Source organism: Phaseolus vulgaris, chromosome 1 (genome assembly GCF_051622355.1).
Source record: "Phaseolus vulgaris cultivar YP4 chromosome 1, ASM5162235v1, whole genome shotgun sequence".
NCBI lineage: Eukaryota > Viridiplantae > Streptophyta > Magnoliopsida > Fabales > Fabaceae > Phaseolus > Phaseolus vulgaris.
The window spans coordinates 1899713-1927302 of record NC_143498.1 but is presented as its reverse complement, the minus strand read 5'-3'; the positions used below and the strand labels follow the sequence as shown (position 1 = coordinate 1927302).

The following is a 27590-nucleotide window of genomic DNA, read 5'->3' as shown; positions in this document are numbered from 1 at the left end:
TTGAAATCAAATATCATTCTTCATTGAAGCTTTAGACGAATTACCCACTAGACAAGTTAAGTCTTTAATAACCAAAATAGCCCTAGAAACCTCAATCTTATCCTGAAAGCGAGCGTAATTCCTCATACGCCATATCATCCAAATAGAAAAAGTTATCACAGCTAGCTTAATTAATTTAACCAACGGACTACCATCACTCTTAATAAAAGAAAGAAGATCATCCTTATTAGAGAAATGATAAGTATGAAAAATGTGTTGAACCCAACTCCAAATACGCAAAGCATTAGCACATTCAAAAAATAAATGTTGAATAGATTTCTCGTGTTTTTCACAAAGCGTACACATATAACAAATATGCAAACCTTTATTTTGAATATGCTGATCTGTAGGAAGCCGCCCATGAAAAACTTTCCAAAGGACAAGAGTTTTGGAAGGCGGAATATATGAAGACCAAATAAATTTACCCCAACCACAGGAAACCCCTGGATCCAAGAAAAAAGTCCTAGGTGATTTAAGAGTGAGACGACCAGACTCATCTAGAATCCAATTAGGAATATCCTGTACCGCCCTAACCATGATATGACTAAAAAGATGAGGCATCTGCTGTAAAGACAATGGAATATTCCAATCACTACCTGTCAAAAACTGAGAGACTGTATCCAGAATACTAGCACCATCAGATAATCCTGCAATATTTGCTAAAGAAGTAGTAGCACACCATTTATCATTCCAAAAATTAATAAGAGAACCTGTACCAACAGTCCAAGAAGTATAATCAAGTATAGTAGAATAAAATTGCTTAATTCCAGGCCAAAGAGATGACGATCTATAAACCATTCGAAACTCATATTTTGATTTAAGGACCCTAGCTTTCAAGAGCAGAGACCAAAGCTTGTTGCTATAAGCAAAGTTCCAAGCAAGCTTAAGAAGATATGCATTATTTTCATGGTGAAGGTTAATAATTTTCAAATCTCTATTCTCAAGGGGAGAACAAATCGTATCCCAATTAACAGTAGCTATACCTTTTTTCAGAATATCACCAGTCCAGATAAAATTTCGACACCACTGTTCAACTTGCTTAAGAGAAACAGGCCATTTATACAAATTAAAACTATAAGCTAGAAGACCCGTAATCACCGTATTGACCAACTGAACTCGACCCATCATGCTAAGAGATTTACCTTTCCAAGAAGCTAACTTCAATTTGACTTTATCAGCCAAAGGTTGAAGAAAACGACCCCTTGGAGCACCAACAAAGATAGGCACTCCTAAATAAGTGAAAGGCAAACAACCATGACTACAATAATTTGCTAAGTGTTATATTATGTTAATTAAATTGTGTTGTGACTATAAATTGATGTGTCTTTTTTCTTGAAAGTTATAGTTGATGGAGGCTTAGAAAAGAACTTAAACAAAGATTAAGATGAAAAGTATGAGAGTTTTAATGATGATGATGATTATGTTGGGTTTCATAAGAGGTGATTACAGTGTTTCATTTGCTCAAGTTGAGTCAAATAATATCAGTTGCAGGGCAAAATGTGTATTCGAGTGTGCACCTTTGATATCATCTCCTACTTTATATCAATTATGTATGAGAGATTGCATGAAATATTGTGAAGATGAGTCCACTTTTGCTGTTGTTGCTGTGCCAGATTGCAATTCTAGTTGTGGCTTAATCAACACTGGTATTTTATTTATTTAGAAAATCATTTTTCTTATGATTTCATAGTTATTATGTGAAATTGGGTCAAATTATGATTTTAATGGTTTTTTGTGATGAACTCCATTTGCAGATAATGGTGATGTTATTGCTTCTGTGGTGAAATTTTGTTTGCAAGAATGTGAGAAGAAGAAATAACACATTGCAATGAAGAAAAGGTTTTTTCAAGAAAATATATCCATGATTTGCTGTATTGGAAAAACTTTAATCAATAAATAACTCTTTTGTAAACTCCTTTCCTATTATCTTGTTCATTGTATTATTCTTTACATGTAACTCAACAACTCAAATAATAACAATAAATTCAAAAACTAAATAATTATTATTAAGAAATAAACTTTAAACGTAACTCAATCTTATAAAATCGAGTTATAAAATGAATTTTGCATCCATTTATATATTATGAAAAGTCTTTATCTCTAGTTAATGTGAGATCTTTAACACACTTCATCGCTGAGACCTGTCAACTCATGTGTAAGACTATATATTTATGGATGGTCCAATAGCAGAATTCTGATAGGTCCAACATACACTCGTTACCATAGACTCTAAATGACTATGACACATGTTAAGAAGTGTAATTTAAGACTAACTCAACTTTATAAATTTTTTTCATAAGATAAAATTTACATCCACTTATATACTGTGATATCCCGTTGATGTGGGGTCTTCTACAAATTTTCAGCGGTTTAATAGAAATAAAAAATTAAAAATTCAAGACACTTAAAAAAAGAAAAATAATCAGATTTAAAATATTATATTTATTAGATTCATTTAATGAACTATTTATTATATGCATTCAGTGACGTATTCAATATATATTTACGCATGTACCGTTTTGTTTTTTTTATATGTTTTCAAGGATGTTTTTTAATAATCAACCAATACAATAATATGTTTATTTTAATAAAATAGTTGTATATTTAAAATGTGAGATTGATAATATATGTCTTTAGTAGTAATTTTAAAAAAAATAAAATTATGAGGTTTACTAGAGGTTACCTGATGACTTTTTACGGCAAGTGCACCGCGTTTGTCAGAAGTAATAATTGTCCCTAAGGACGGATATCGATCCCACAAAGAACAGTGAATCATCGAGTACAATATTCGCTAAATATAACAACAGAACAATAAAAAAGAGTGTGAAGTGATTATGTTGGCACTGATCAATAAGAAAACAAACAAAGAATTAGTTGCTTCAATTGGAAAAATTGGGATTAAGTTTCATCTCTCTCACTCTCATGTATTTTGATTAGCATGTTAATATTAAGTTCTTTAATTGAAATTGATGCCCGTATAAAAATCATTTATATCGATTCCTCGCATATAAAATCCTTAAGAATGTTCCCTAACTATCGATCCCTCGCATACTTATAAGAACAACTTAGAACGAATCTCAGACGTTTAATAGCAATTAACATTTCAAGTTTATTCCTAGCACTCAAATATGTTAAGTATTGTTGTTTAGGTCCGAACCCTAAAAATACCTCCCGGTCAGATTTAAGACTCTCAATTTGTCACGGAGAATTAAAAGTAAAACAACAATACCAATAATCAATCAAGAACTGAATATTAATATATAAAATATCACCTCAATACATAAGAGTTTGAGCAGATTACTCCCAATCCCAAAGGTAGAATTAGCCATGCATACTTCTATCACCTTCCATTCTCCCAATTGGGTTACAATTCACTCTATGGTGTTTTCCTCTCAATCTGGCACCTTAAGGTTGAGCCTCTAGCCCTCTATTTATCCTAATTTTCTAGGGTTAGGTTGTTTCCTATGTCGCGCTAATGGGCTAAATGATAAAACATAAAAAAGGCCCAATCTTTCTTTGCATCTTTTTCCATTCTGAGACCTTCTATCTTTTATCTTTTTAACTCAAATCATTCATCTTTCATCCAAATCTCCAATCTTCCTTAGAAATCTGCAATTAACACTAAATTTGGGAATAAAATACTCTTATTCAAATAAAGATCATGTAAAAAGGTATAAATTCATAAATTAGGGATTATTTATATGTAAATTAGCAATAAATCCTCATAAGTGCCTATATTTTAATATGAAATATTACTGAAATTAGACACTTATCACTCTCCCCAACTTGGAATGTTGCTTGTCCTCAAGCAAAGTAAATGAATATATATTGAATTTAAATATCAAACAGCTTAATTCACTAAACAACAGATCAAATTAGAAACTTATGATGCTTCCAAATTCAAATATAGAAAATTATAGACACAATCAATTTCCAGGATCAAATCAAAACAAATAAATGAAAATTCATCAAGGAATATCTTCTCATATGCTCACGGGTAAGTGTTTCTCTCTATTTTCACTGAATCATAACAAATCACAGTTGCTTTTTATTTCATCTTCAAATCACAAACATATTAGAAACATGAATCTTGAGGTCTTTTACAGGGTTGTAATGAGGCTGGGCTTCCAAAAAATATTGGTTTTTCTTAGATAACAAAATGCACATCTTAAAGAAGAAGAACATACCTACAATTCAATTATAGAGAACATATATGTTATCTAATTACCACTTTCTTTCGATGTCATCTTTTTCCTCATTTTCTTTCTTTTAGTGATTTTCATGAAATTTTTTTCTATCTTTCTTTTTTTTTATTTCTTTTTCTTCTTCTGTTTCTGTTTTTTTTTTCAATAATAGGAAAAGATTCTTCCTATTTTCAACTTTTTGAACTTTCAAAATCAGAACCAACCATTCCCTTTTCTATATGTATTGCATCTATGTTCTCCTTCCTTAGACATGCTAAAGGGTAAAAAATTATATCAATAAAGGTTAAGGTGCAATATTAACAAAAAATTTCTTAGCCCAAAGGGGATATAAAAAAAATGGAAGTCTAATATAAAGGTTGGCTTTTTGGCCCTGGCTCCTAATTAACACAAACAAATGCCTCAATCATCTTCATGCTCTTTTATGATGCAACAAAAATAAAAATTAAGCAACCACAACTGTCAATTCATCAGTAAAACCCTCAAAATTGTTTAAGGTTCACACACTCACTTGGTTTCAATGGTCTCATTCCTTTTTTTCTTGTCATTATTTGTCCTAATCAATCATCCTGTTAAATTTGCATGTATCATAATTTTAACTACATTTGAATAGGGATTCAATCATATTTTCTTTTCTAACCTGTGTCTAATTCATCTCACTATTTAATATTTAAACTCAAATTCTTTTTTCCACAATTCAAAATTAATATTCTAGTTCTTTTTTATTTGAAAAAAAAAATAAACTAGAAAACAAACAAATTAAAACTGAAATTTAGTCAAGAAAGATAATTCAAGACTTAAAATTACCAAACTAACAAAACATGAAATTTATTCAAAATAAGCAATAAAAACAAACTAACAAATAAGCAAATAAACAAAAAAACAAAATAACCGAAAAATAAAATAAATAAAATAAGACAAAATTCAAATAATTGAAAAGAAAAGATAATTAGAAAGATAAAACCATATTTTTGCTCAATTCTCTATTCTTAAGAAGTCATCCAGCTTTTTGTTAAAACTTCATTTGCTGGATCTGCCCCCTGAATAATAGAACCTGTCCCCAGGTCAAAAATACATAACCTGCAAATGATTAGGTGTGGACTGGGTTGCCTCCCAGTAAGTGCTCGTTTAACGTCTTGTTTATTTCAAGATGGACAACTTTCTTTGTTGCATCATGTTGTATGCATTCTTCCTCGTTACAAAAACAACTTCAACCACACCATAAGGATCTTTGATGGATCTTTTTGCCAACTGCATCTTGGTGGGTTGAACCTCCAAATCGCCTAAATACAGTGCAGCCTTGTCCACAAATTAAGAAACTATAGACACGGGAAGATTAAAACTTCCTACGTTCTTGGTATTTTGAAGCAAGTCCCTTTGAGTCATGACACTGCATCTAGCCTCCATCTCTCTATTTCTCTCTTCAATATAGCTCCTATTCTTTAGAAATCTTTCAAATGTTGAATCTTGCTTCAGATTTCCTGCAAAATAATTCCTAGGGAGCAATTTGTCAAAGAATTTTATGTCCTTCTCTATTTTTGAAGGAGGATGAGGATATGATAAATCTTTTTCAAGAACACTTCTTTCCTTATTTTTATTTTGTTCTTCCTCACTTTGTTTCATTTCTCTCTCTAACTCTTCAGTCTCATCTTCTTTTTCAGCTATTACCTTATTGCAATGCTCTTTTGGGTTGGTTTGGTTGTCAACTGAAGACTGACCACTTTGTATTTCTTCAAATTGTTTGGCCACTTTTCCCATTTGGATCTCTATATTTCTGATCGTTGCCATGCTATTTTCTTCCATTATCACAAGCTTTGTTAGGGCTTCTTCAACTTTACTCATTCTTTCAAGCATGAATGGATCCTCAACTTCAGGTGAATTGTTTAGATAAGAACAGTGACCATTAGGATGATAACCTCCACAAAAATCACACATGATTGATTGACTATGGCTTTGAGATGAATGCACAACATATAACTGTTGGGGTAATTTAGCCATTTGCGCGATTAGTTGCCCAATCTGCTGTGTCAGAATTTTATTTTGAGCCAAGAGTGCATCTTCTAACGACCCTTCCTTCTGAGTATTTTGTCTATCATGTTGGGCTTGATAATCAAGAGTCGTCATTGTGCCGCCAGCTGCAACATCTAGGAGCATCTTTGTGTCAGATCTGAGACCGGTGAGAAATATGCTCAGTTGAGCAATATCTTCAAACCCATGATTTGGGCATTTTCTAAGCATCATTTTAAATCTTTCCCATGTCTCACCAAATGATTCATCTTCTCCCTGTCTGAACAGAGAAATTTCAGACTTTGCTTTGATGTAGCGAGAAATTGGAAAAAATCTTTGTAGAAATTTTTCCTCTACATCCTTCCAACTAGTGAGACTCTGATTTGGAAGTGATCTGAGCCAATCCTTAGCCTTTCCTGCCAATGACAAAGAAAACAAGCGCATATAAACATTTTCAAGATCACCTGATTGAAAGCCCATTGTTCCCACCAATTCATAAAATGTAGACAAATGTGAACATGGATCCCCATTGCTTTGAATTGATGGGTAATGATGAGAGTGAGAAAATTGGGATTTATTTTCAAGGTCTTAGCGGTAGCAGGTATTGCGATACTAGAATAATGCCTTGGTCCTTGGTACATGACATAATCTCCAAGTGTCCTCTTAGGAGGTGGTGTTTGTTCTTCGCTTTCACCCTAAAACATATTAGTGAAGAAAAAAAAAACAGAGTATATTTTTTCTTTTTTAAAAAAAAAATATCAAAATAAAAACGAAAATAAATTTGAAGATAAAAATAAAAACAAATTAAAATAAATCTGCAAAAGAAAATAAAAATAACACAAACAAAATAAAATAAAACACTAAAATAACCCTAAGAGAAAAATAACAAAAACATACAGAAAAAAATAAATAAAAACTTACATAAAATAAAAACTAAAAAAAAAAAGAGAAAAGAAAATGAATAAATAAAAAATATAAAACAAAAATAAATAAAAACTTAAAAAATACAATATACTAACGTACTTAAAATAACAAATAAATAATATGAATAAAATAAAAATAAAATAAAATAAAACAAAATAAAATAGAAGATTATAATTGTAAAAAACTAACCAACTTATTTAAAAGATACTACCTAACGTAAAAATAAAAACTAAAACTAGAAATGATAAATAATTAAAACAAATAAATAAAAACTACCTAAACCTAAATAAAACTACGTAACTAAACCTAAAAAGAACTAAAATAAAAGAAATTCAAAAGAAAAATTAAAATAAAATAAAAATAAGATAAAAATAAAAATAAAAACAAACTAAAACAAATAACGTAAAGAAAATAAACAAATAAAAACAACAACTTTCTTTTTAAAAAAGCAAATCTATTAAAATAAAATCAAATCTAAAATAAACAAAATCAAAACAAATCAAAACAATTAAAATATTTACAATATTTAGGAAATTATACTCAACAATTCAAACCTGTTCCCCGGCAACAATTAAAAATAGGTCTCTTTGTTGGAATAAGTACATATAAATATTGTCTGTGAATAAAATATAATTGTACTATCATATTTATCCCTACAAAATGAAATTTGAAGATTGATTAATTGTACACATTATTTAAACTATTGCTAAAGAGGATGAGTGAGGATATGTGAGGTTGTTTGGATTGAAGGATGATAGAGTGGATTTGTAAGGATGGTTTATTGTAAGTTTACAAATTTGTCCTTGTTATTAAAATAATGAATTATGATTCTTTTTGTGTGTAGGTTTGAATTAATTAATTTTTTAATATATAATATTCATAATTACTTATATTTTATAATAAATATAATAAAAATTATTTTTGTGTTAAATTGAAATAAAATTATTAAATATATTAAAATTTATGAAAATAATATTTATTATTATATTCATTTATTATTTTATATAACTATATATATTTTGTTAATATTATAATTTTTTGTATTTTTATTATTTATAATTGTATGTTGTTATTAATAGTATAATTAAATATTTTTGAAATTATAAATAAATTTATGTAATATTTAATTTTGATATTTTAATAAAATGCATGTCTAAGGGTATTTTGGTAAAATACAACTATCCTACTTAATCTCCACAAATTTCTTCATTTTGTGAAGAATGAAAAAAAGCACTTACCCTCTCCCCCACCCTCAAAAACCCTTGAAACAAACACAAAAAACACCCCCTCCCTCCTCCCTCTTCTCCCATGGAAACAAACACACCCTAATCCATTATTTTATTCATAAACGCCTACATTTTTTTTTTCACTTGTTTTTCTTTTCATCTTATTTTCATTCGAATGAATGCTTCTTTTGCATTAGGTTAGTTCTGGTTTATACCTTCGAATCCAATCGTCCCTGTAACTAGGTCTCTGCGAAATCCAGCAATCGACGAGGAACAAGGTTTTTCGTGCTCTGAGAAGATACTACCCACTTCAATCGCGCTTCATTCGTCTCCACGCGAAGCCCACGCGCCCCTGTTTTTCCATTCAGCAGGTACATACACTGTCACGTGCTTATGAACCCTACGTTTTTCATCGTAATCAATTTTGTTTCTGTGAAAGAGACTTAGCCTTCGTTTCAGCGTTTGTTTGTTTTGAACTCAAGGAATTTTGACGAGTGTTTTTTTTTTTTTTCTTTTAATTAGGGTTTCGATAGATGGCGGTAGATAATCCTGAGGATGGATTGAAGAAGCTGGAATACTTGTCGCTTGTGTCGAAGGTGTGCACCGAGTTGGAGTCCCACACCGGCACCGGCGACAAAGTTCTAGCGGAGTTCATCACTGAGTTGGGTCGATCGTCGGAGAATGTTGAGGATTTTGACGCGAAGTTGAAGGAGAATGGTGCGGAGATGCCGGATTACTTTGTCCGAACGCTCCTCACTATTATTCACGCGATTCTCCCTCCGAAGCCGAAGGATTTGAAGAAGGAGAAAGAGAGTAGCAACGGCAAGACCAAGTTCAAGGCTCTGGCCATCGCAGACGATAGGGACCGGGCCAAGGAGCTTCGGAAGGAGATGGAATCTGAGGCCAAGGAGAAGCTGAGTGAGCAAATTGAGGAAGATGATGGGTACAGAGACAGAGATCGAAGAGATAGGCGCAGAGATAGGTATGAGGAAGATGATAGAAGGGATCACCGCAGAAGAGGAAGAGACAGAGATGATGAAGATGATAGAAGGGATTACAGCAGAAGAGGTAGAGATAGAGACGATGAAGATGATAGGAGGGATTACAGCAGAAGAGGAAGAGATAAGTATGATAAAGATAGAGATAGAGATAAAGATGGTGATAAGTATGAGAGGCGCAGGAGAGATGATTATGAAGAGAATGGGCGCGGAAGGGAGAATGGGGATAGAGAGGGGAACAGAAAGGGTACACGGCAAGTTTCTGGTGAACCTGAATTATATGCCGTTTACAAAGGGAGGGTGTCCAGGGTAATGGAGACTGGATGCTTTGTCCAGTTAGAAGACATAAGAGGGAAGGAGGGGTTGGTCCATGTGTCACAGATGGCCACTCGGAGGATCACAAATGCCAAAGACGTCATTAAGCGCGACCAGGAGGTTTATGTAAAGGTGATCTCAGTTTCGGGACAGAAGTTGTCTCTTTCCATGAGGGACGTTGATCAGCACACAGGTAAGGATCTCCTTCCGTTGAAGAAGAGCTCCGAGGATGATACCTTGAGGATGAATCCGCAGGGTTTAAGGGATGGGCCGGTTTCCAGGACAGGGCTTTCAGGTATCAGGATTGTAGAAGAAGATGATGTTGGTTCTTCGCGGAGACCTCTGAAGAGAATGAGCTCACCGGAGAAATGGGAAGCAAAACAGTTGATTGCGTCAGGTGTGATGGGTGTTTCAGAGTACCCAACTTATGATGAAGAGGGAGATGGATTGCTGTACCAAGAGGAAGGTGCTGAGGAGGAGCTTGAGATTGAGTTGAATGAGGATGAACCCGCATTCTTGCAAGGGCAGAGCAGATACTCAATGGATATGTCTCCTGTTAAGATTTTTAAGAATCCTGAAGGTTCTCTGGGTCGAGCTGCTGCACTCCAGTCTGCACTTATAAAGGAGCGGAGGGAAGTGCGAGAACAACAACAACGGACAATGCTTGATTCAATTCCGAAGGATCTCAATCGGCCTTGGGAAGACCCTATGCCAGAGTCAGGTGAAAGGCATCTTGCCCAGGAGCTTAGAGGTGTTGGCTTATCAGCCTATGATATGCCAGAATGGAAGAAGGATGCATATGGGAAAACAATTACCTTTGGGCAAAGGTCAAAGCTTTCTATTCAGGAGCAGAGGCAGAGTTTGCCAATTTACAAGTTAAAAAAAGAATTGATTCAGGCTGTGCATGATAATCAGGTGTTGGTAGTTATTGGAGAAACTGGTTCAGGTAAGACTACTCAGGTTACACAGTATCTTGCCGAAGCTGGTTATACCACTAGAGGAAAAATTGGATGTACTCAACCTCGTAGGGTGGCTGCAATGTCAGTTGCGAAGAGGGTAGCAGAAGAGTTTGGTTGTAGATTGGGAGAAGAAGTAGGTTATGCCATTCGGTTTGAGGATTGCACTGGACCAGATACTGTTATCAAGTACATGACAGATGGTATGCTTCTTAGGGAGATATTGGTCGATGAGAATCTGTCACAGTATTCTGTTATAATGCTTGACGAAGCCCATGAAAGAACTATTCATACTGATGTTCTTTTTGGACTGCTCAAGCAGCTAGTGAAGCGAAGACCTGAATTGCGATTGATTGTCACCTCTGCTACACTGGACGCTGAGAAATTTTCAGGATATTTCTTTAACTGTAACATCTTTACAATTCCCGGTAGAACTTTTCCTGTAGAGATACTTTATACTAAACAGCCCGAAAGTGATTATTTAGATGCATCTTTAATAACTGTCCTTCAGATCCACTTGACGGAGCCCGAGGGAGACGTTCTTCTCTTTTTGACTGGGCAAGAGGAGATTGATTTTGCTTGCCAATCTCTATATGAGAGAATGAAAGGATTAGGTAAGAATGTTCCAGAGCTGATCATTTTACCGGTTTATAGTGCCCTTCCTAGTGAAATGCAGTCTAGGATATTTGACCCTGCCCCTCCCGGGAAAAGGAAAGTGGTTGTGGCTACTAACATTGCTGAGGCTTCTTTGACTATTGATGGGATATTTTATGTTATTGATCCTGGATTTGCTAAGCAAAATGTTTATAACCCAAAGCAAGGTCTTGATTCTTTGGTGATAACTCCAATTTCACAAGCATCAGCCAAACAAAGAGCTGGACGGGCAGGGCGTACTGGACCTGGGAAGTGTTATCGCCTTTATACCGAGAGTGCATATAGGAATGAGATGTCTCCAACTACAATTCCTGAGATTCAAAGGATAAATCTGGGGATGACTACACTTAATATGAAAGCTATGGGGATAAATGATCTACTGTCCTTTGATTTTATGGATCCACCATCACCTCAAGCACTGATTTCTGCCATGGAGCAGCTTTATAGTCTTGGAGCATTGGATGAAGAGGGCCTTTTGACCAAATTGGGGAGGAAAATGGCAGAATTTCCTTTGGATCCACCTTTGTCCAAGATGTTGCTTGCCAGTGTGGACCTTGGATGCAGTGATGAAATTTTGACCATAATTGCCATGATCCAGACCGGTAATATATTTTACAGGCCAAGGGAAAAGCAAGCTCAAGCAGATCAGAAGAGGGCAAAGTTTTTCCAGCCAGAGGGTGATCATCTTACACTACTTGCTGTTTATGAGGCTTGGAAAGCCAAGAATTTTTCTGGGCCTTGGTGTTTTGAGAATTTCGTGCAATCCAGATCATTGAGAAGAGCACAGGATGTCAGGAAACAACTTCTCACCATTATGGATAAGTATGATATCTATCTATTCTTTTAACTATTTTGTTTGCTTGCTATGTTGCTTTATGTTACTATGCAGAATTATTCAGGTTCCCAATGGTTTTATAAATGTTATTGTCTTTTAGTTTAAGATTCTTTTTATAGTGAAAATTGCAAATTCTTCTCTTTATTTATATAAGGGATTCCCCCGAGTATTTTGACTTCAGGCTTCATGTTTTTCTTGTAAGCAACATTTTGTTGTGGTTGATAGTTGTTGTGTTGACTAGAGTTCTTTGCTTTATTATTTAATAATCATATTAAATTGCATTCTAAATCACTTGTATGGATATTCAGGTACAAATTGGATGTTGTAAGTGCTGGAAAAAACTTCACCAAAGTAAGGAAGGCTATCACTGCTGGATTCTTTTTTCATGCTGCCAGAAAGGATCCCCAAGAAGGGTACAGAACCCTAGTTGAGAACCAACCTGTGTATATCCATCCAAGTTCTGCTTTGTTCCAGAGGCAGCCAGACTGGGTCATATACCATGAGCTTGTGATGACAACTAAGGAGTATATGCGTGAGGTCACTGTCATAGACCCCAAATGGCTTGTTGAATTGGCTCCAAGATTTTTCAAAGTGGCAGATCCTACAAAGATGAGCAAGCGGAAGCGTCAAGAGCGAATTGAACCACTCTATGATAGATACCACGAGCCAAATTCATGGCGTTTGAGTAAGCGCCGTGCATGATATGTAATTCATTCATTTCTTCTCAATGCAATGTCTTGGATACTGTCATATGTTAATGTATATTTTCTCCTTAGACGATGAATTAAATGAAAATTTAGACATATTGTCATTTTTGTTACTTAGGAAGGCTTAAATTTTAAGAATTCTAGGTTCATTGGTAGGAGTGTATAGTTCTAGACTTATTTCTGACTTCTAGATTCCTAATCACTAATTTCTGTATTTATTTATGTTCCCGATATATTACTAACAATATACCATATAGAATAGAACTACCGAGTCCTCTCTCTCTGGTTGCTTAAAATTATCTATAAGAGTCTGTATCTTGATTGATTAGGTTAGTTCTGCTGAAACTTCACTTGATAGAATGCTATAAATTGCCAGAGGCACAAAATCTATTTGTTTTTTATGTTCAAAGATATGAGTAATCATGACTGCTTTAGTTCCATTGGGTAATGAAAATATTTATAAGGAATTATATTTTGAACGTATTTGATAATTGGTCCAGCTTTAGTTATTTATTTTCTTTGTCCTTTAATATCTGTTAAATTAGAAAGACTACTACTTGGGTTGTTAATATGTTTTCTAAATGTTGATATCTATTCCTTTTATGTGATCGTAGTGTAAACTAACAGCACAGTATTTGCTGATGGTGGTTTGATAAAAATAATGATGAAAAATTAAACTACAAGTTTGTAACGTATAAAAGTAAGGTTATCAAAATTAACTCGGAAATCCTTACGAGTCTAAAGTGATGAGTTGACTCGTGAATAGACTCGTTTTTTAGTAAACAGTAGATTCGATCAAACTCTATGAATTTTGGTGCAAACTTTCGAGTTTGAGGCCGAGTCAGGTGCGCTGCGCGCTGCCTGTGCCACAGCAGGTTTGTTGTAGTTGTTGCTGTGGGTTTTTGTTGGGCTTTTTTAGGGTTGGGAAATGGCAAATGCTTCCTACACCCAATCATTTTTAATCTGCACCCAACATATTTTTTTAATTTCCAAAAATACCCTTAATTCTGGAAATAAAAATCCAGAATTGAAAATAATATATTCCGAAAAATAAATTCGGAAGTGATTATTGAGTTCTGAAAATAAAAATTCGGAAACAAAAATTAAAATTCTATTTTGGATAAAAAAATCTGGAATTGAAAAATAATACATTCCGAAAAAAAAAATCCAGAAAAGAAATTATTGTGTTTCAGAAATGAAAATCTGGAAACAAAAATGAAAAACTCATTCTGGATTTTTTCCGTAATATAAAATTTCGTTTCGGAAAAAAAAATCTGAAACACATATTTTGGAAATTTTTTTAAGGACAATTTCGTCTTTTTCGCTGAGATCGGGTGTAGTGATATAGTGTAGGAAGCAATTGCCTTGGGAAATTTGGACATATTGGGTTTAGAATTAGGGATTTTTAAATTGGGTTGGACCTTTTTAGCTGATTGGGTTTGGAGATTTTTGGACAGATTGGAGATTTTTGGTAAATTGGGGATTTTTAAATTTGATAAGATTTGTATTGTCTTAGTTATTTAATTATCTTATTTGTGTTATCTTATTTGTGTTATCTTATTAGTTTGAAAATTAATAGTTTGTTGCTTATGAACTTGTTATTTCAATATTATGAAATTGGTAGAAGAATTAATTTTTTATTAAATTTTTCTGCATAGACTCTTCGAGTCTACGAGATAGGTTTTTAAGTAGTTTCTCGAGTCCGATAAACTTGAAGGCTATGTATTGGAACTTGGAAGAGCTATAAAATATCACGGGCTAAAAAATGGCCTATTTAGGTACACGCTGTGACAATGTTATATTTAATAATAATTAGTAAGATTATCAATGAAAAGCTTTAGACTTGGACGTGATGACAAGAAACAATAATTTCAACATCACTTTTCAATTTAAAGTATTATTGAAAAACAATAATCAAAGTGTGTTCATAGTTCGGGACACGATGGAGGTACACATTGTAGAAGAAAACTGTGGCCTAATTCTATTGGAACTGTTTCGTCAACTTAACTCCATTGAATGATGATTATTACTTGCATATCAAACAAAATGTAATTATGTTTGACTCTTAACAAAGCATTCTCTCTCATGCACATCATCAATAATTGATCCTCATAGAAATAAAAATAAATTATATAATTTTCATATACTTTGTAATGAGAATTCTTCATATCTCAAATTTGATTTCTTGATGGCATAAAAAAATATTTTGGTGCTTGTTAATAATTATCAACATTTAGTACTGATGTTTCTTTGTTTTGCTGCATTATTTTTTTTTTTTTCTATTCTGCTGTTTATAATCTATTACTTTTGTGGAAGCGTCTGTTAATGTTTAAATCTGGTGCAAATCAACTTCCACTTCTCGTATTGTGTTTAAAAGTGGATGTGTTGCTATAATTGTTATATAAATTAGCTTGTCAAATTAATTATTTAGAACTAAATTTATAAATAAATTAATTAAAAATATAACTTGTTTTGATGGTACATATTTATACTGGAAATTAGTACATTCTTATATTAAACTTGGTAAATATAGATTTGAATTCAAATATACTGTAAACTCAACTTCGATAAAAAAAAAGGTGAATTACTACTATGTGATTTAAAGTTTTAGTTTTTTTTTCCCAAAGGTTGATAAGATAATTTTTTTTAATAACACTAATTTAAAAAATTATAGTTTATTACTTCATGATGCTCTTTAGTAAATAAAGTCAACTGAACCCATATTTTAAATTCTCCAGTTAATCGTTTTTAAACACAATTAATTACTCATAATAAAAAAAATACCTATGATAAAATTTTAAAATTATTTATTTTATAATTAATTTTTATGACTTTTTTTTTTATAAATTTAATAATATTATTTTATTTTGAAATTGTTGTAAGAAATGATTTTTTATTTATTTTTCGTAATGTTTTAGTTTGGTGAATTAAAAATGATAAATAAAGTATTCAGATACTCTTGATACCAACTACCACAGAAATACCATTCCCAAATAACCTTTCAAAATATAAAGAAAATCAATGGTAATTTCTCCCTACAACATATCTTGTAAGACATACTTAACACAAAATTTAAAATTGATCATTGCTCTTCGTTTTATATTTAATTGTGGATGCAGAAATCTCGAAATGATTGTTATATACTCCAAATTTCGATATCTGGAAGGTCATTTTTATATTTTATTTAAGTTTTTGGATGACTGCATTCGAGTCATGAGTTATGAATTTTCATATCCAGAATGATGTGTTGTAAATGGTGTTGAGAATCGAAATTCGAAACTTATTTATGTTTGTTTATGGATCTTGATATCCGGAAGGTTATTTATGTTGTCCACATAAGGTTTTGGATGACAAAATCCAAAAATGAAATATTAGTTTTAGACTTGTATATAAGAAGTTTGTGATTTGATTTAGGAATATGAATATTCAGAAGATAATTTTTTTTAAATTATTAAAGATAAAAGGGACATTTTTACGTCCTTGATTGCGTTGCAGGGGAGAATCAAGTCAAAATCAACACATAAAGCCTATTGGGTAAACATAGTACAGCAGGCCCAGTCAAGGCCTCAGAAGGAGCATTTGACAGTGCTCAAAAGGCCCATCATACCAATTATGAAATTTGGCAATTACTTCCCCCACCCGAGGAATTGTGACTTGCACCTACTTTTACCCAATTTTACATAATGACAAAAATATTCTTAAATAAAGAGAAATATTTTAGAATCCCTTATCAGAATTTGAATATCTGTTCTGAATTTCAGAATTTCTCCATGGAATAAGTTTGTACTTTTTGTTTTTGAAACTTATATTTTGTATTCTACTATGTTTTTCTAGAATTATATTTTTATTTTTCAATACTACTTTAGAATTTCATTTCTAGAAAAAAAATATTTTTCAAAATAATTGTTTATATTCCAAATTTTCAATTCTAGAAGGAGAATTTCAAAATTCTAAATCATTTGTAGGTCACAATTTTCAGTTTGCCTCCAAACAGTAATTAGAAAAAAAAATGAAAATTTAAAAATTTAAACGAATATACAATACAGAAAATGAAGAACTGAAATCGAAATTACGAGGCCCATGAACCTGTTTATCACCTCTTAGGGTGCCATTTCTTTCGCGCCGCTTCATTCTTCGCCTCTCCAATTCTTCGTTTTTCGCTTGTCTCTGATTTGTGATTTGTTATATCTGAAGGTAGAAACCTCTTTCGCTGTTTTTTTAATTTTGACGATTCTGTTTCAATGTTTCGCTTTTTCATTTGAATGTCTTTCTTCACTGTGCCATTCTGATTTGTATTGTGTTCTGTAATTATTTTTCGTTGTAGTGTGAAAATGTCGGTGGCTGAAACTGCTTGTTCGTACGCATCTCTCATCCTTCACGATGAAGGCATCTCCGTCAGTGTATCCTTTTGTGTGTGGGTCTAAGTTGAGAGATAAATATATGTTTTAACGTTTAATCACTGATGAATTTGCTTGGATATGTTGTGTTGTTCCTTAAGTAATAAATAGGAAGACAATATCGTCACCTTGTTGAAAACTGCGAAGGTTCAAGTCGATTCTTTTTGGCCTACCCTGTTTGCTAAACTTGCCCAGAAGAAAAATCTTGGCGACTTGATAGCAAATGCTGCGGGTGGTGGGGCACCAGTTGCTGTTGCAGCTGCCCCGGTGGGTGCTGCAGGTGGAGGTGCTGCTGCCGCCGCCGCCGCCCCTGCTGCTGAGGAGAAAAAGAAGGTAACCCTTTTGAAATTATTGTTGTTCCTGCAATTTTTGTTCAACCTTTGTGTTTTCTTATGGCCGTCTAATTTGTATCTGTTGTAATTTTATAGGAAGAACCTGAAGAAGAGAGTGATGATGATATGGGATTCGGCTTGTTCGATTAGGGACTTTTTCGATATCATGTCAAATTTTGTGATTCTTTAACTTTGTAGTTTCCTTATGGTTATTTTTAGGTTTTCTCTTTGTGCTAGTTATTTATATTCGTACAAGACCTGATTTTATAGTACTGTGATGAACTTTGGAAGGTGGGTTTATGTTCATTTTTGAAATCTGATGGGAGAAATGTTTACTCTGTATTTTTTTCTTGCTTATTATTTTTACCTCCACTGTTGTATATTGTCCTACTTTTTTCTTTGTCCTGGCACCAATTTTTCCCCAATGGATTTGTTTGAATGTTGTTTTGGTAAGTTTGAGGTATTAAAACTTAGTCACCATTTTTCAAACAACACCCAGCATTGTCAAAATTAAACCAACGACCTTTGTGCCTCTATTTGACTGAATCATTGAGATGATTCGATTTACTGTTGGAATATGATTGGTAAAACTAATCTTGGTCCATACTTTTGATCTAGTTATACACTATTGGGGGTGTGTAAGTATTGAATCTGTCTTTCATGCTGCCAGAAATGATCCCCAGGAAGGTTACAGAACCCTAGTTGAGAACCAACTTTTGTATATCCATCCAAGTTCTGCTTTTGTTTTAGAGGCAGCCAGAGTGGGTAATATACCATGAGCTTGTGATGACAACTAAGGAGTATATTCGTGAGGTCACTGTCATAGACACCAAATGGCTTGTTGAATTGGCTCTAAGATTTTTTCAAAGTAGCAAATCCTATAAAGATGAGCAAGCGTAAGCTTCAAGAGAGAATTGAACCACGAGCCAAATTCATGGTGTTTGAGTAACGCTGAGCATGATATGTAATTCATCCATTTCTTCTCAATGCAATGTCTTGGATACTGTCATATGTTGCATTTAGTTTAAATGTATATTTTCTCCTTAGACAATGATTTAAATGGAAATGTAGACATATTTTCATTTTTATTACTTAGAAAGGCTTAAATTTTAAGAATTCTAGGTTCATTAGTAGGAGTATGTGTTCTAGACTTATTTCTGTCTTCTAGATTCCTAATCACTAATTTCTGTATATATTTATGTTTCTGATATATTACTAACAATATACCATATACAATAGAATTGCCGAGTCCTCTCTCTCTGGTTGCTTAAAATTATCTATAAGAGTCTGTATCTTGATTGATTAGGTCAGTTCTGCTGAAACTTAACTTGATAGAATGCTTTATTCTCTATAAATTGCCAGAGGCACAAAATCTGTGTTTTTTTATGTTCAAAGATATGTGTAGTGGGAATGGGTCCATTCCTATTTGTTGTTAATGAAGGATAAATTAAGGCGAAAAGATGCTTATGCCGGTGGAATTCACTGTGCAATACATCAAAGGAGGAAAAGGAGGGTTGCTAGAGGGTGGCTAAATTGAAAAGGAAAACATAGATTGTTAGTTTTTACTTGAGGGTACTAATTTTTTACCTACCAGCTTGTTATGCCTCCTGAATTTGTTTTGCATATGACATTCTGCCATTTGGCCAGTTTCAAGTTTTACAGGTTAACATGACTGTTGGTTCATCTGCATATCATATCTCCTCTACTATCTACCTCATTACAGGCAGTGCAAGAAACACTTGATTTCAGCACTGGATTTTAAGGATTTTACTTGGGTCTCTTTTGTGTATGGACAGGTTGGATTTCAGCACTCTATTTTGTTGGAAAATCTAACACAAAGCTTTTAGATGGTATAGCTTTTGGATTCATTTTCCATGCCGGTTTTATTCCAAATCCAAACCTTTATGAAAGCAATTTGTTCCTTCAATTAGAATGAGCATGAGATGATTTGGGTCGGATTGATTGTTCTGTTTTAATCGACACAAATATACAGGCATGAGTATTTAGATAAGAGAAAATTTAGACAAAGATCCTTTAGTGTTTCTCTAATTGAAATTAGAATTTTATTTTGGTAATATATGTACTTATTTTTTGTCTCAAAGGATTTTAAGGATTAGATACACTGAGGAGCATGTAAAGGTACAAATATTAAAACTACCACAACACACAAATAAGAGTGTTTTCTCAAATATATTTTTAAAGGCACGTAAAAACACACTTAGATCTATTAATTGTAATTGTTCTTCACCAAACAAGTTTATTTTTAGTCAAATAAGTAACTCAAATAAATTATGCTTATTGAATATGCTTGAGATTCAAGAGAGAAAGAGAGAAGAATGAATAATTTTTTTCTGAGGCATGTACCGGATTCCAACATAATTTTTTATTTTATTTTTAATATAAAAAATACAATCCATCCACATTAATAATGTAAATAATTATGTTTTTTATTAAAAATTAAGAATAAACTATATGGATTGTGTCTTAATTCAAATAAGAAGTAACGTTTTTAAAATATTATAATAAACATTAGTAAATTATAATATTTATGAAAGATTTAATAAAAATGAAAAAGGATACCATAAATTATAAATTTAAATATTATTATGCATAATATAAGGGAAAAGTATTATAATTTTTTGAAATAAAACCGTTTACTTAAATAGTTTTATTTATTTTTATTCAAATTGAACTTTTAGCTCAATTGTTTCCATTAATATTTTTACGAATTGTGCTGGCAAAACACTCTTTTAAGTAATTTATTAAACTAATATAAACGAACTTATAAATGCCATATTTTCTTTCCATATTTTCTCTTATCAGACATTCGATGCGAAAACGAATATCAAAATTATATATTCTTGATTCGCAAAAACCATTAACATCAACACTTCTTTTGAAAAGAAAAAGAAAACATAACAAAGTATTTGGTAAGAAACAATTTCTTACATATATAGAAAGTTTTTTTCAAATTAATTACAAAAAAGAATTCCCTCTATTTTTACTAAAATATTTACTTTCAATAATAAATACATTATTTATAACTATTGAGTGGTTAATGATAATGGTTGAAAAATTAATAGCCATAGAACTAAAAATAGATAAACTTGATATAGTTTATTTAAAATAAATTTGAAATAGGTTTGTTCATATCTTATTAAAAGAAAACATAAGTGAAAGTGAAATTAAAAATTGCATATCACTTTGTTTGAACAAACTAGTTATGAACAATTTTTTTGTTCATGAAAATGTTGTTTTATTTTTGAATAAAAAATTGCATGTTGACAATAGATCTCTTAATCTTTGTGCACAAAAATTGTTTAATAAATTGTTATATTAGTTTAGATTTAGTATCTTTGTAAAGAATTAGCAAGATCTGAATGGAGACACAAGCCACACATGAAAAGGAAAAAACATCACAAGCAAGCACAACCGACAAGGTTCCATTTGGATTTGGTTATCTTTGAAACTAAGCTTCTTACTTACTCCAAACCAAACAAATAATTCACTTCACTTCCAAACCTCACTCTCTGATTCAGTGACTGTCTTTCTCTCTATCTGAAAGGACTGAGATGGGTTCAGTTTCTCTGAAAATTGGAGATGGAACAGCCAGATTCCAAAGAGCAACACTGTGTTCTTCAGCTGTTAACATTCTCATGATTTTCTCTGTCATCACCACCAACCTCTTTGCTCTCTACGCCTTCACTGCTTCCCCTAAACACCCCCATCACCTTCTCCACCATCATGCTCACAAGAATATTTCTCTCATCTCGGAGCAGGTCTCACTCATTCTCAGAGAGATCGATTTGTCCCAGAAGAAACTGGCCCAGATGGAGAAAGAGCTTCTGGGCTACGAAAGCATTGATCTTTCAAGGCCCAACATTGCATCCGAGCTCAAGGTCTTCCTCCAGCGCCAAGAGCTCCCTCTGGGGAAAGATTCAAGAACTGGGATCACTGAGATGGTGCCATCTGTGGGTCACACCTGTGAGAAAAATTCAGACCTGCTGTCTCAGTTCATGAGTTACAAGGTTTTTGGAGCTTGCCCTGATGATTGGAGTGTGGCACAGAAGCTGATCTTAAAAGGGTGTGAGCCTTTGCCTAGGAGGAGGTGTTTTGCAAAGACTGTTTCCAAGGTAGGTTTGTACCCCTTTCCAGATTCTCTTTGGAAGCCTGTTGGTAATAAGACTGTTAACTGGAGTGGTCTTGGTTGTAAGAATTTTGAGTGTTTGAATAGTAAAAGGCTGAGTAGGGAGTGCATTGGTTGCTTTGATTTGGTCCATGGCAATGAGAATGTTAGATTTGTTAAGGGTAAGAGTAAGAACGATTTTCTGGTTGATGATGTGTTGGCCTTGGGAGGTGGAGGGGTTAGAATAGGGCTTGACATTGGTGGGGGGTCTGGATCCTTTGCTGCTAGAATGGCTGATAGGAATGTTACTGTGGTTACTAACACCCTCAATGTTGATGCCCCATTCAGTGAATTCATTGCTGCAAGAGGGCTTTTTCCTCTTTACTTGAGCTTGGATCATAGGTTTCCTTTCTATGACAATGTGTTTGACTTGGTTCATGCTTCAAGTGGCTTGGATGTTGGAGGAAAGAGTGAGAAATTGGAGTTTTTGTTGTTTGACATTGACAGAGTTTTGAGAGCAGGTGGTTTGTTCTGGCTCGATAACTTCTTTTGTGCCAATGAAGAGAACAAGCAAGCTTTGACTCGGTTGATTGAAAGGTTTGGATATAAGAAGTTGAAATGGGTTGTGGGAGAGAAGATTGACAGTGTTGGGTCTGGCAAACCTGAAGTTGTGTTATCTGCTGTTCTTCAGAAACCTGTTAGAGTTTAGAGGCTTATACAATGAAACTGCAAGAAGGAAGAATAATCTAGATTCTGCTATCTCTCTCTCACACATAATTTGTGTGAATGAATTGCTTCCATAGTCATCAAATCCGATTAGACCTGGAATAAGTACAAGATTGTTTCCTTGCCAATTGTAAACCAGCTTTTTGAGGTGGCATATATTTTGTATTTCAAGTTCTGTTTTATATCTCATTCTGTATTAACTGTTTTGTACTTTGATAAATTATTGAAAGATGAAAAACGAATCACATTTTTTAGAGTTAGGAAGTCAACTTTAGTCTTCATATTGAAGACTATAATTTTACTTTCTTGAATGTGAAGGATCCAATCATATATTTCTGGATTAATTGGTCGTTGTGTTCATATGCTTTTTTATTTTCTCTACCTGATAACTGCATCATATGCTTGAAGTCTTGAGCACAATCATTATGGATTGTTTCACATTTAAAAGAAATCAACCATTGTCAATGCTCTTTTAATATGTGGTAAAGGCATGAACCTAGGTGTGATCTCAAGTGTAGCACACAAAATTGTTATTTAATCTGTCATTTAGTTCTATAACCATCTTGTTCATCCCTCTAATTGCTCTAAACCAAAGATTCCAATGAGTCAATTCAATTCACAAGAATGTTGCCTGTCTCGTAAGGCAAGGTGCATTTATTAGATTTTGCAAAAAGTCATGAATATGATCTAGTACTGATGCCTTGGTTTGTAGTTGATGAATATTGGTGACTTGCTAATAGGGTTTTGATAATCTATGAAAATGATTCTTGTGCTCTTTCACTTCAATAGTTATGAATAAACTCATTGAATGTGGTGATTGTGTAATCACAAGTTAACATGGCTTCAAAGCGGAAAGGTGAACCTGGTAAAGAAACAGTCAAGTGGATTCAAACCAAATATGGTTAAAAATGAGCTACGAATATGATAAGAAAGAAGATTTGGTTGGACAACAACACTAACTGTGGTTTTTTCTAATACAAATATAAATGAATCACACTCTTTCATCCTCACTTTCATCCGTGAATAGATCCAAACAAAGGCTTAGAGATAGAGAGGAATAGATATTTTGAAAAATGTATGTGTTATGAATGTATGAGTCACAACTTTTGTACTGATTCCATTTTTTTGGGTAATGAACTTTTTTAGAATTTAAAATAACATTCCAAAAACCTCAATTCATAATGAATGAAGTGATGTAAGAGACCTGCAGAGTGCAAAAGAAACGTTGCTGAATTTACTCTTTAGGCACAAGCCCAAAAGAAACGTTCCTGAATTTAGATGGTTTCTTCCTGCACCTACATAAATTTTCGAATTTCTATAAATGTCCCTCTATAATATTTCAGATTATTTCAAATTTGTAATTAGCTGGATTACATAATCCAGAAGTCTTTTTTCAGATGCATGATTACTTTCCAGATTACATAATCTAGAAGTCTTATTTAGCTTTATGTAATTCGGAAGTCTTTTTTCAAATGAATTTTCGGATTATATAATCCGAAAACTACTCTATGAGGTGACACTAAAAGGATAAAAATGTATTTTCATGTTGCGTATGAAGGTGGCGGAAGAAGATACGGAGGTGCAGGAAGAAACAGTCCTGAATTTACTCTTTAGGCCCAAGCCCAAATTACTTGAGTGTATCTAGCTTTTCTCTTGGGCTCTAAATGGACCATGGAACTTGGATGGTTAATTGCTTACAAAATTTTGCCTTTGTTTGTCTATGAGGAATCATGAACCTTATTTCTTTGGCATATTGCACTTTTTTAAGTGTCAGTGTACATTTTTAATAATTTTTAACATAAAGAAATAAAAAAAAAAATTGAGCATGTTAAGGTTATGATATAAACTTCTAAATCTGATTACAACTTGTCAATTTTGTCATGGGTTGAGTTATATAACTATAACATAAGATATAACTTGAAGCTAAAGTTTTCTTTTGAATGATGAACACTTTTTGAAGTTGTTGAGGTTTTATATTTAATTAAAGTTATAACAAAAACAACACCGAACGTTGTGGGATACAGATTGCTTGCCACATCAATAAATGTGAACACAACAGTTTCTGATGAACAATGTCAGATTGTTTGTCAAAATGAATTAATTGAGAATTTAGTTTTATCACTTTGTGAAGTCTCCAAGGTGCAGTAATGTTTCTTTGTCATTCACATCATTTTATCGGAGCTAAGTTCGGTTACTTAAATTGTGTACCCTTTTCACTATAATCTTCCAACACGTGCTTGAGGAACTCTAGTCTCAACAAGTCAAATTCTCGAAAACCAGAATACACTTAAATGAAGTCATAATTGAAACAAATTTTAAAAAAAAGTAGGTTTAGATTGATACAGATAAATATGTGAATATATATATTTTTTTAATTGAATTATTCCTTCTTTTTGTTATTTTGATTGAAAACTAAATTAAGAAAAACGGTATTATTTAAGTTTTATAGTGTTATTGGAGATCCCACATCGACTAGAGATTAGAGCCTTTCATTATATATAAATGGGTGCAAACCTCAACCTCATGAGCCGATTTTATGGGATTGAGTTAGGCTCTTTGTAATATGGTATCAGAGCCATTTTCAAGCCTATCCTAGCGAGTAATTGTTGGACTTATCAGGCATATATTATTTTCCTTTTTCCCTCTTCTTACTATTATTTTTACTTATAGAAAGCACTAGTTATTTTTGGTGTTCTCTGTCTATATTCTTTTTTATCATGTAATGTTTACCTTAGAAACTTACATTAGTTCAACTGTGGTTCTTTTATTTCTAGACCCTATTTGGGATGATTTGTTCTTATGACAATAATGTTTTGTTTTGAGTTTTTTTTTCCTATGATAATAATGTTTTTCATATTATTATTATTATTAACTACTTTGTTCACAATAATTCTACTTGAACTTTTCAAAATTTTCTTTTGTAAGGTTACAGTGTGCTATATTATCAACAATGACATAACCATGGAACATCTTGAAATAGGAAGTACTATTACTGCTTTTGAACAATTAGAGAGATACTAACATGTACCTTAACATCTACTCTTAATACATTATTACTCTCTGAAATTTTCTTTAGTATTAATATTTTTTGATAAGTCTCTTAGTCTAGAACATGTGTAATTATAAATAGTGATTATCCTAATTATCCGTATCTCTTCAATGTCTTTCTTCTCTTTTATACTAATTCTCCGGAATTTGGTCCTTTTTTCCATTCTTCTATCATTATTATTTATTCCAAATATCCAGTCAATTACTCTTTTTAACATCTTTATTCCTTTAAATGTCATAAAAAAAAATTTCCGTCATTAACTTCATAAATCGGCCACCAAACCGTTTCGTCCAATTAGCGGAAGTAGTCTAACAGTCCTTCAGCCTCAGACATACGTCAATGAGACTAACAAACCCAATTAGCAGATCGGTCCATAACCTCAAAAATATTATACTAATTTTGTATTAATACATTGGCCTGTATTATATTTTGTTTAGTATTTGTGCCATTGAATTGCCATGTATATATATACCAATGCTTTCTAGGAACCATACTGTGTTTTCGATTGTTTCTTAGTTTTTCGTTTTCTTTCTGCTCCTTACTGACATAATTTTGCCTTATTAATAGATGCAAATAACATAGCATAGAATGGTTCCTCATTTGGAAAGGTTCCATCAGAGAGTGATGATGATAATAAGAAAAAAGCATAATATTTGAACTTGCCTCAAGAATGTCTTACAACATTAGGTATGTAAACACCCTTCACTCATTGGAACATCTTACAACTTTTGATCTGTAATAATAAACTAAAACTATTCCATAGCAACAAATGTTCCAATAACATGATGTTCAAACATTCATCCCTTGTAAAGCTCCACTGTTCAGAAGCTTCATTCCCTCTTCACTCATCTGCTGAACTTCTGAAGGTGATAAAATTCTGATGCATCGAACACAGCTCACAAATTCCCTACACACAAATTCAGATTGCCACACAAGATAACTATTTGTTTCAAAGGTTCTTAAACACGAAGAATCATTATATTGGCTCAAAAGAATGGCAAGCATATTAAGCCAATGAAAGTGTTGAACATCACACATTACAAGAGGTAAGTAAGAAACTTACTCCCAAGGATCATCCCCAACAAGTAGAACATCACTCTCATAATCTACACACACCAATATACATCCAGAACCTTAAGTGTCATTCAGCAGACCGTCTAGTCCAAACATGCATTCAATTGCACGGATCAACTCCTCATAGTTCTTGAAAGTAGTGACATCAATTGATCTTCCTACAGAACCAGCCTTTTGCACATGTCAGAAACAAAAAAAACCATCATGCTATTCATAATTTAAGATGTTGAACCAAATAATATAGGTGACTAAAAACAAATTAGCACTAGCATATATAGTATGAATGCAAATGTGGAAAGAGTATTTTTTCACAAACCTTTCTGTATGTTCGGATGGGAGCAGGTACTTGTTGCCAATAGTTATTCCTTAGCAGGGTGCAAACAACATATGAAAGAACTTGTGTGAATGTTTTTGGAAATTTTCAATGCAATATGGATCCAGAATAAAATTGTAAAAAGTAGGGCGAAATTTCAAAAATTTCGGTAGATGATAGCCTTGGTTTGCACAAAATTTCTGAAAAATTCTCTAGAAATAACTTTTTGATGAAATTCCACGTAAATATCTTGACTGCATTTGGGACAAAACGCAACAAGTTTCAGGTCAAACGGATGAGTATTCACCTAGGAAAAAAAGACACAAACGAACATTCCTTTCAGCCCTGACAGTGACGAATAAAAAAATTATTGTAAATCTAGTGGGATGAAATTGGGGCTCAAATCTCAGCCAAAACTCAATACACACAATAACGAATGTCTGGTAAAAATTTCAGACCAAAAGACCCAAGGAATAAAGTGTAGTAAGTCCCAGTCCGAGAGGGAAGAAAACCAGTTTTCTGAAAACAAAACGTCATAGTTTTTCTTCCCTATATCTCATTTTTTGTGATTTGTTTATGCACGTGCCTCCTTAGCAGGGCGAAAACAACATATGAAAGTACTTGTATGAATGTTTTCGAAATTTTTCAACGCAATATGGACCCAAAATAAAATTGCAAAAAGTAGGGCGAAATTTCACAAATTTCGGTAA

At 32.9% G+C, this 27590-nt stretch overlaps 3 protein-coding genes across 3 annotated transcripts; all 3 read left to right on the top strand.

The window, feature by feature from the left end:
• The first annotated feature begins 8383 nt into the window (after positions 1-8383).
• Positions 8384-12976, top strand: LOC137816364 (ATP-dependent RNA helicase). The gene is made up of 3 exons (XM_068619468.2): positions 8384-8769; positions 8921-12143; positions 12465-12976. The coding sequence occupies exons 2-3, from the start codon at positions 8932-8934 to the stop codon at positions 12856-12858; spliced, it is 3606 nt and encodes a 1201-aa protein (XP_068475569.1). The 5' UTR covers positions 8384-8769; positions 8921-8931; the 3' UTR covers positions 12859-12976.
• A 3824-nt stretch (positions 12977-16800) lies between these two features.
• On the top strand, positions 16801-17934 carry LOC137816363 (large ribosomal subunit protein P1). Its single transcript, XM_068619467.1, has 4 exons — positions 16801-17057; positions 17188-17263; positions 17372-17593; positions 17689-17934. The coding sequence occupies exons 2-4, from the start codon at positions 17195-17197 to the stop codon at positions 17740-17742; spliced, it is 345 nt and encodes a 114-aa protein (XP_068475568.1). The 5' UTR covers positions 16801-17057; positions 17188-17194; the 3' UTR covers positions 17743-17934.
• Positions 17935-20966: 3032 nt separating this feature from the next.
• On the top strand, positions 20967-22788 carry LOC137816351 (putative methyltransferase At1g29790). Its single transcript, XM_068619453.2, has one exon. It carries the CDS (start codon positions 21165-21167, stop codon positions 22425-22427), a length of 1263 nt encoding a protein of 420 aa, XP_068475554.2. The 5' UTR covers positions 20967-21164; the 3' UTR covers positions 22428-22788.
• Positions 22789-27590: the final 4802 nt, after the last annotated feature.

Bases quoted from the DNA above. Each gene is read 5' to 3' on its own strand.
- LOC137816363 (XM_068619467.1), top strand. From the start codon at position 17,195: ATGTCGGTGGCTGAAACTGCTTGTTCGTACGCATCTCTCATCCTTCAC. The intron at 17,264-17,371 runs GTATCCTTTTGT...AGTAATAAATAG, and splicing joins ATGAAGGCATCTCCGTCAGT to GAAGACAATATCGTCACCTT. The intron at 17,594-17,688 runs GTAACCCTTTTG...GTAATTTTATAG, and splicing joins CTGCTGAGGAGAAAAAGAAG to GAAGAACCTGAAGAAGAGAG.
- LOC137816351 (XM_068619453.2), top strand. From the start codon at position 21,165: ATGGGTTCAGTTTCTCTGAAAATTGGAGATGGAACAGCCAGATTCCAA.
- LOC137816364 (XM_068619468.2), top strand. From the start codon at position 8,932: ATGGCGGTAGATAATCCTGAGGATGGATTGAAGAAGCTGGAATACTTG. The intron at 12,144-12,464 runs GTATGATATCTA...ATGGATATTCAG, and splicing joins CTTCTCACCATTATGGATAA to GTACAAATTGGATGTTGTAA.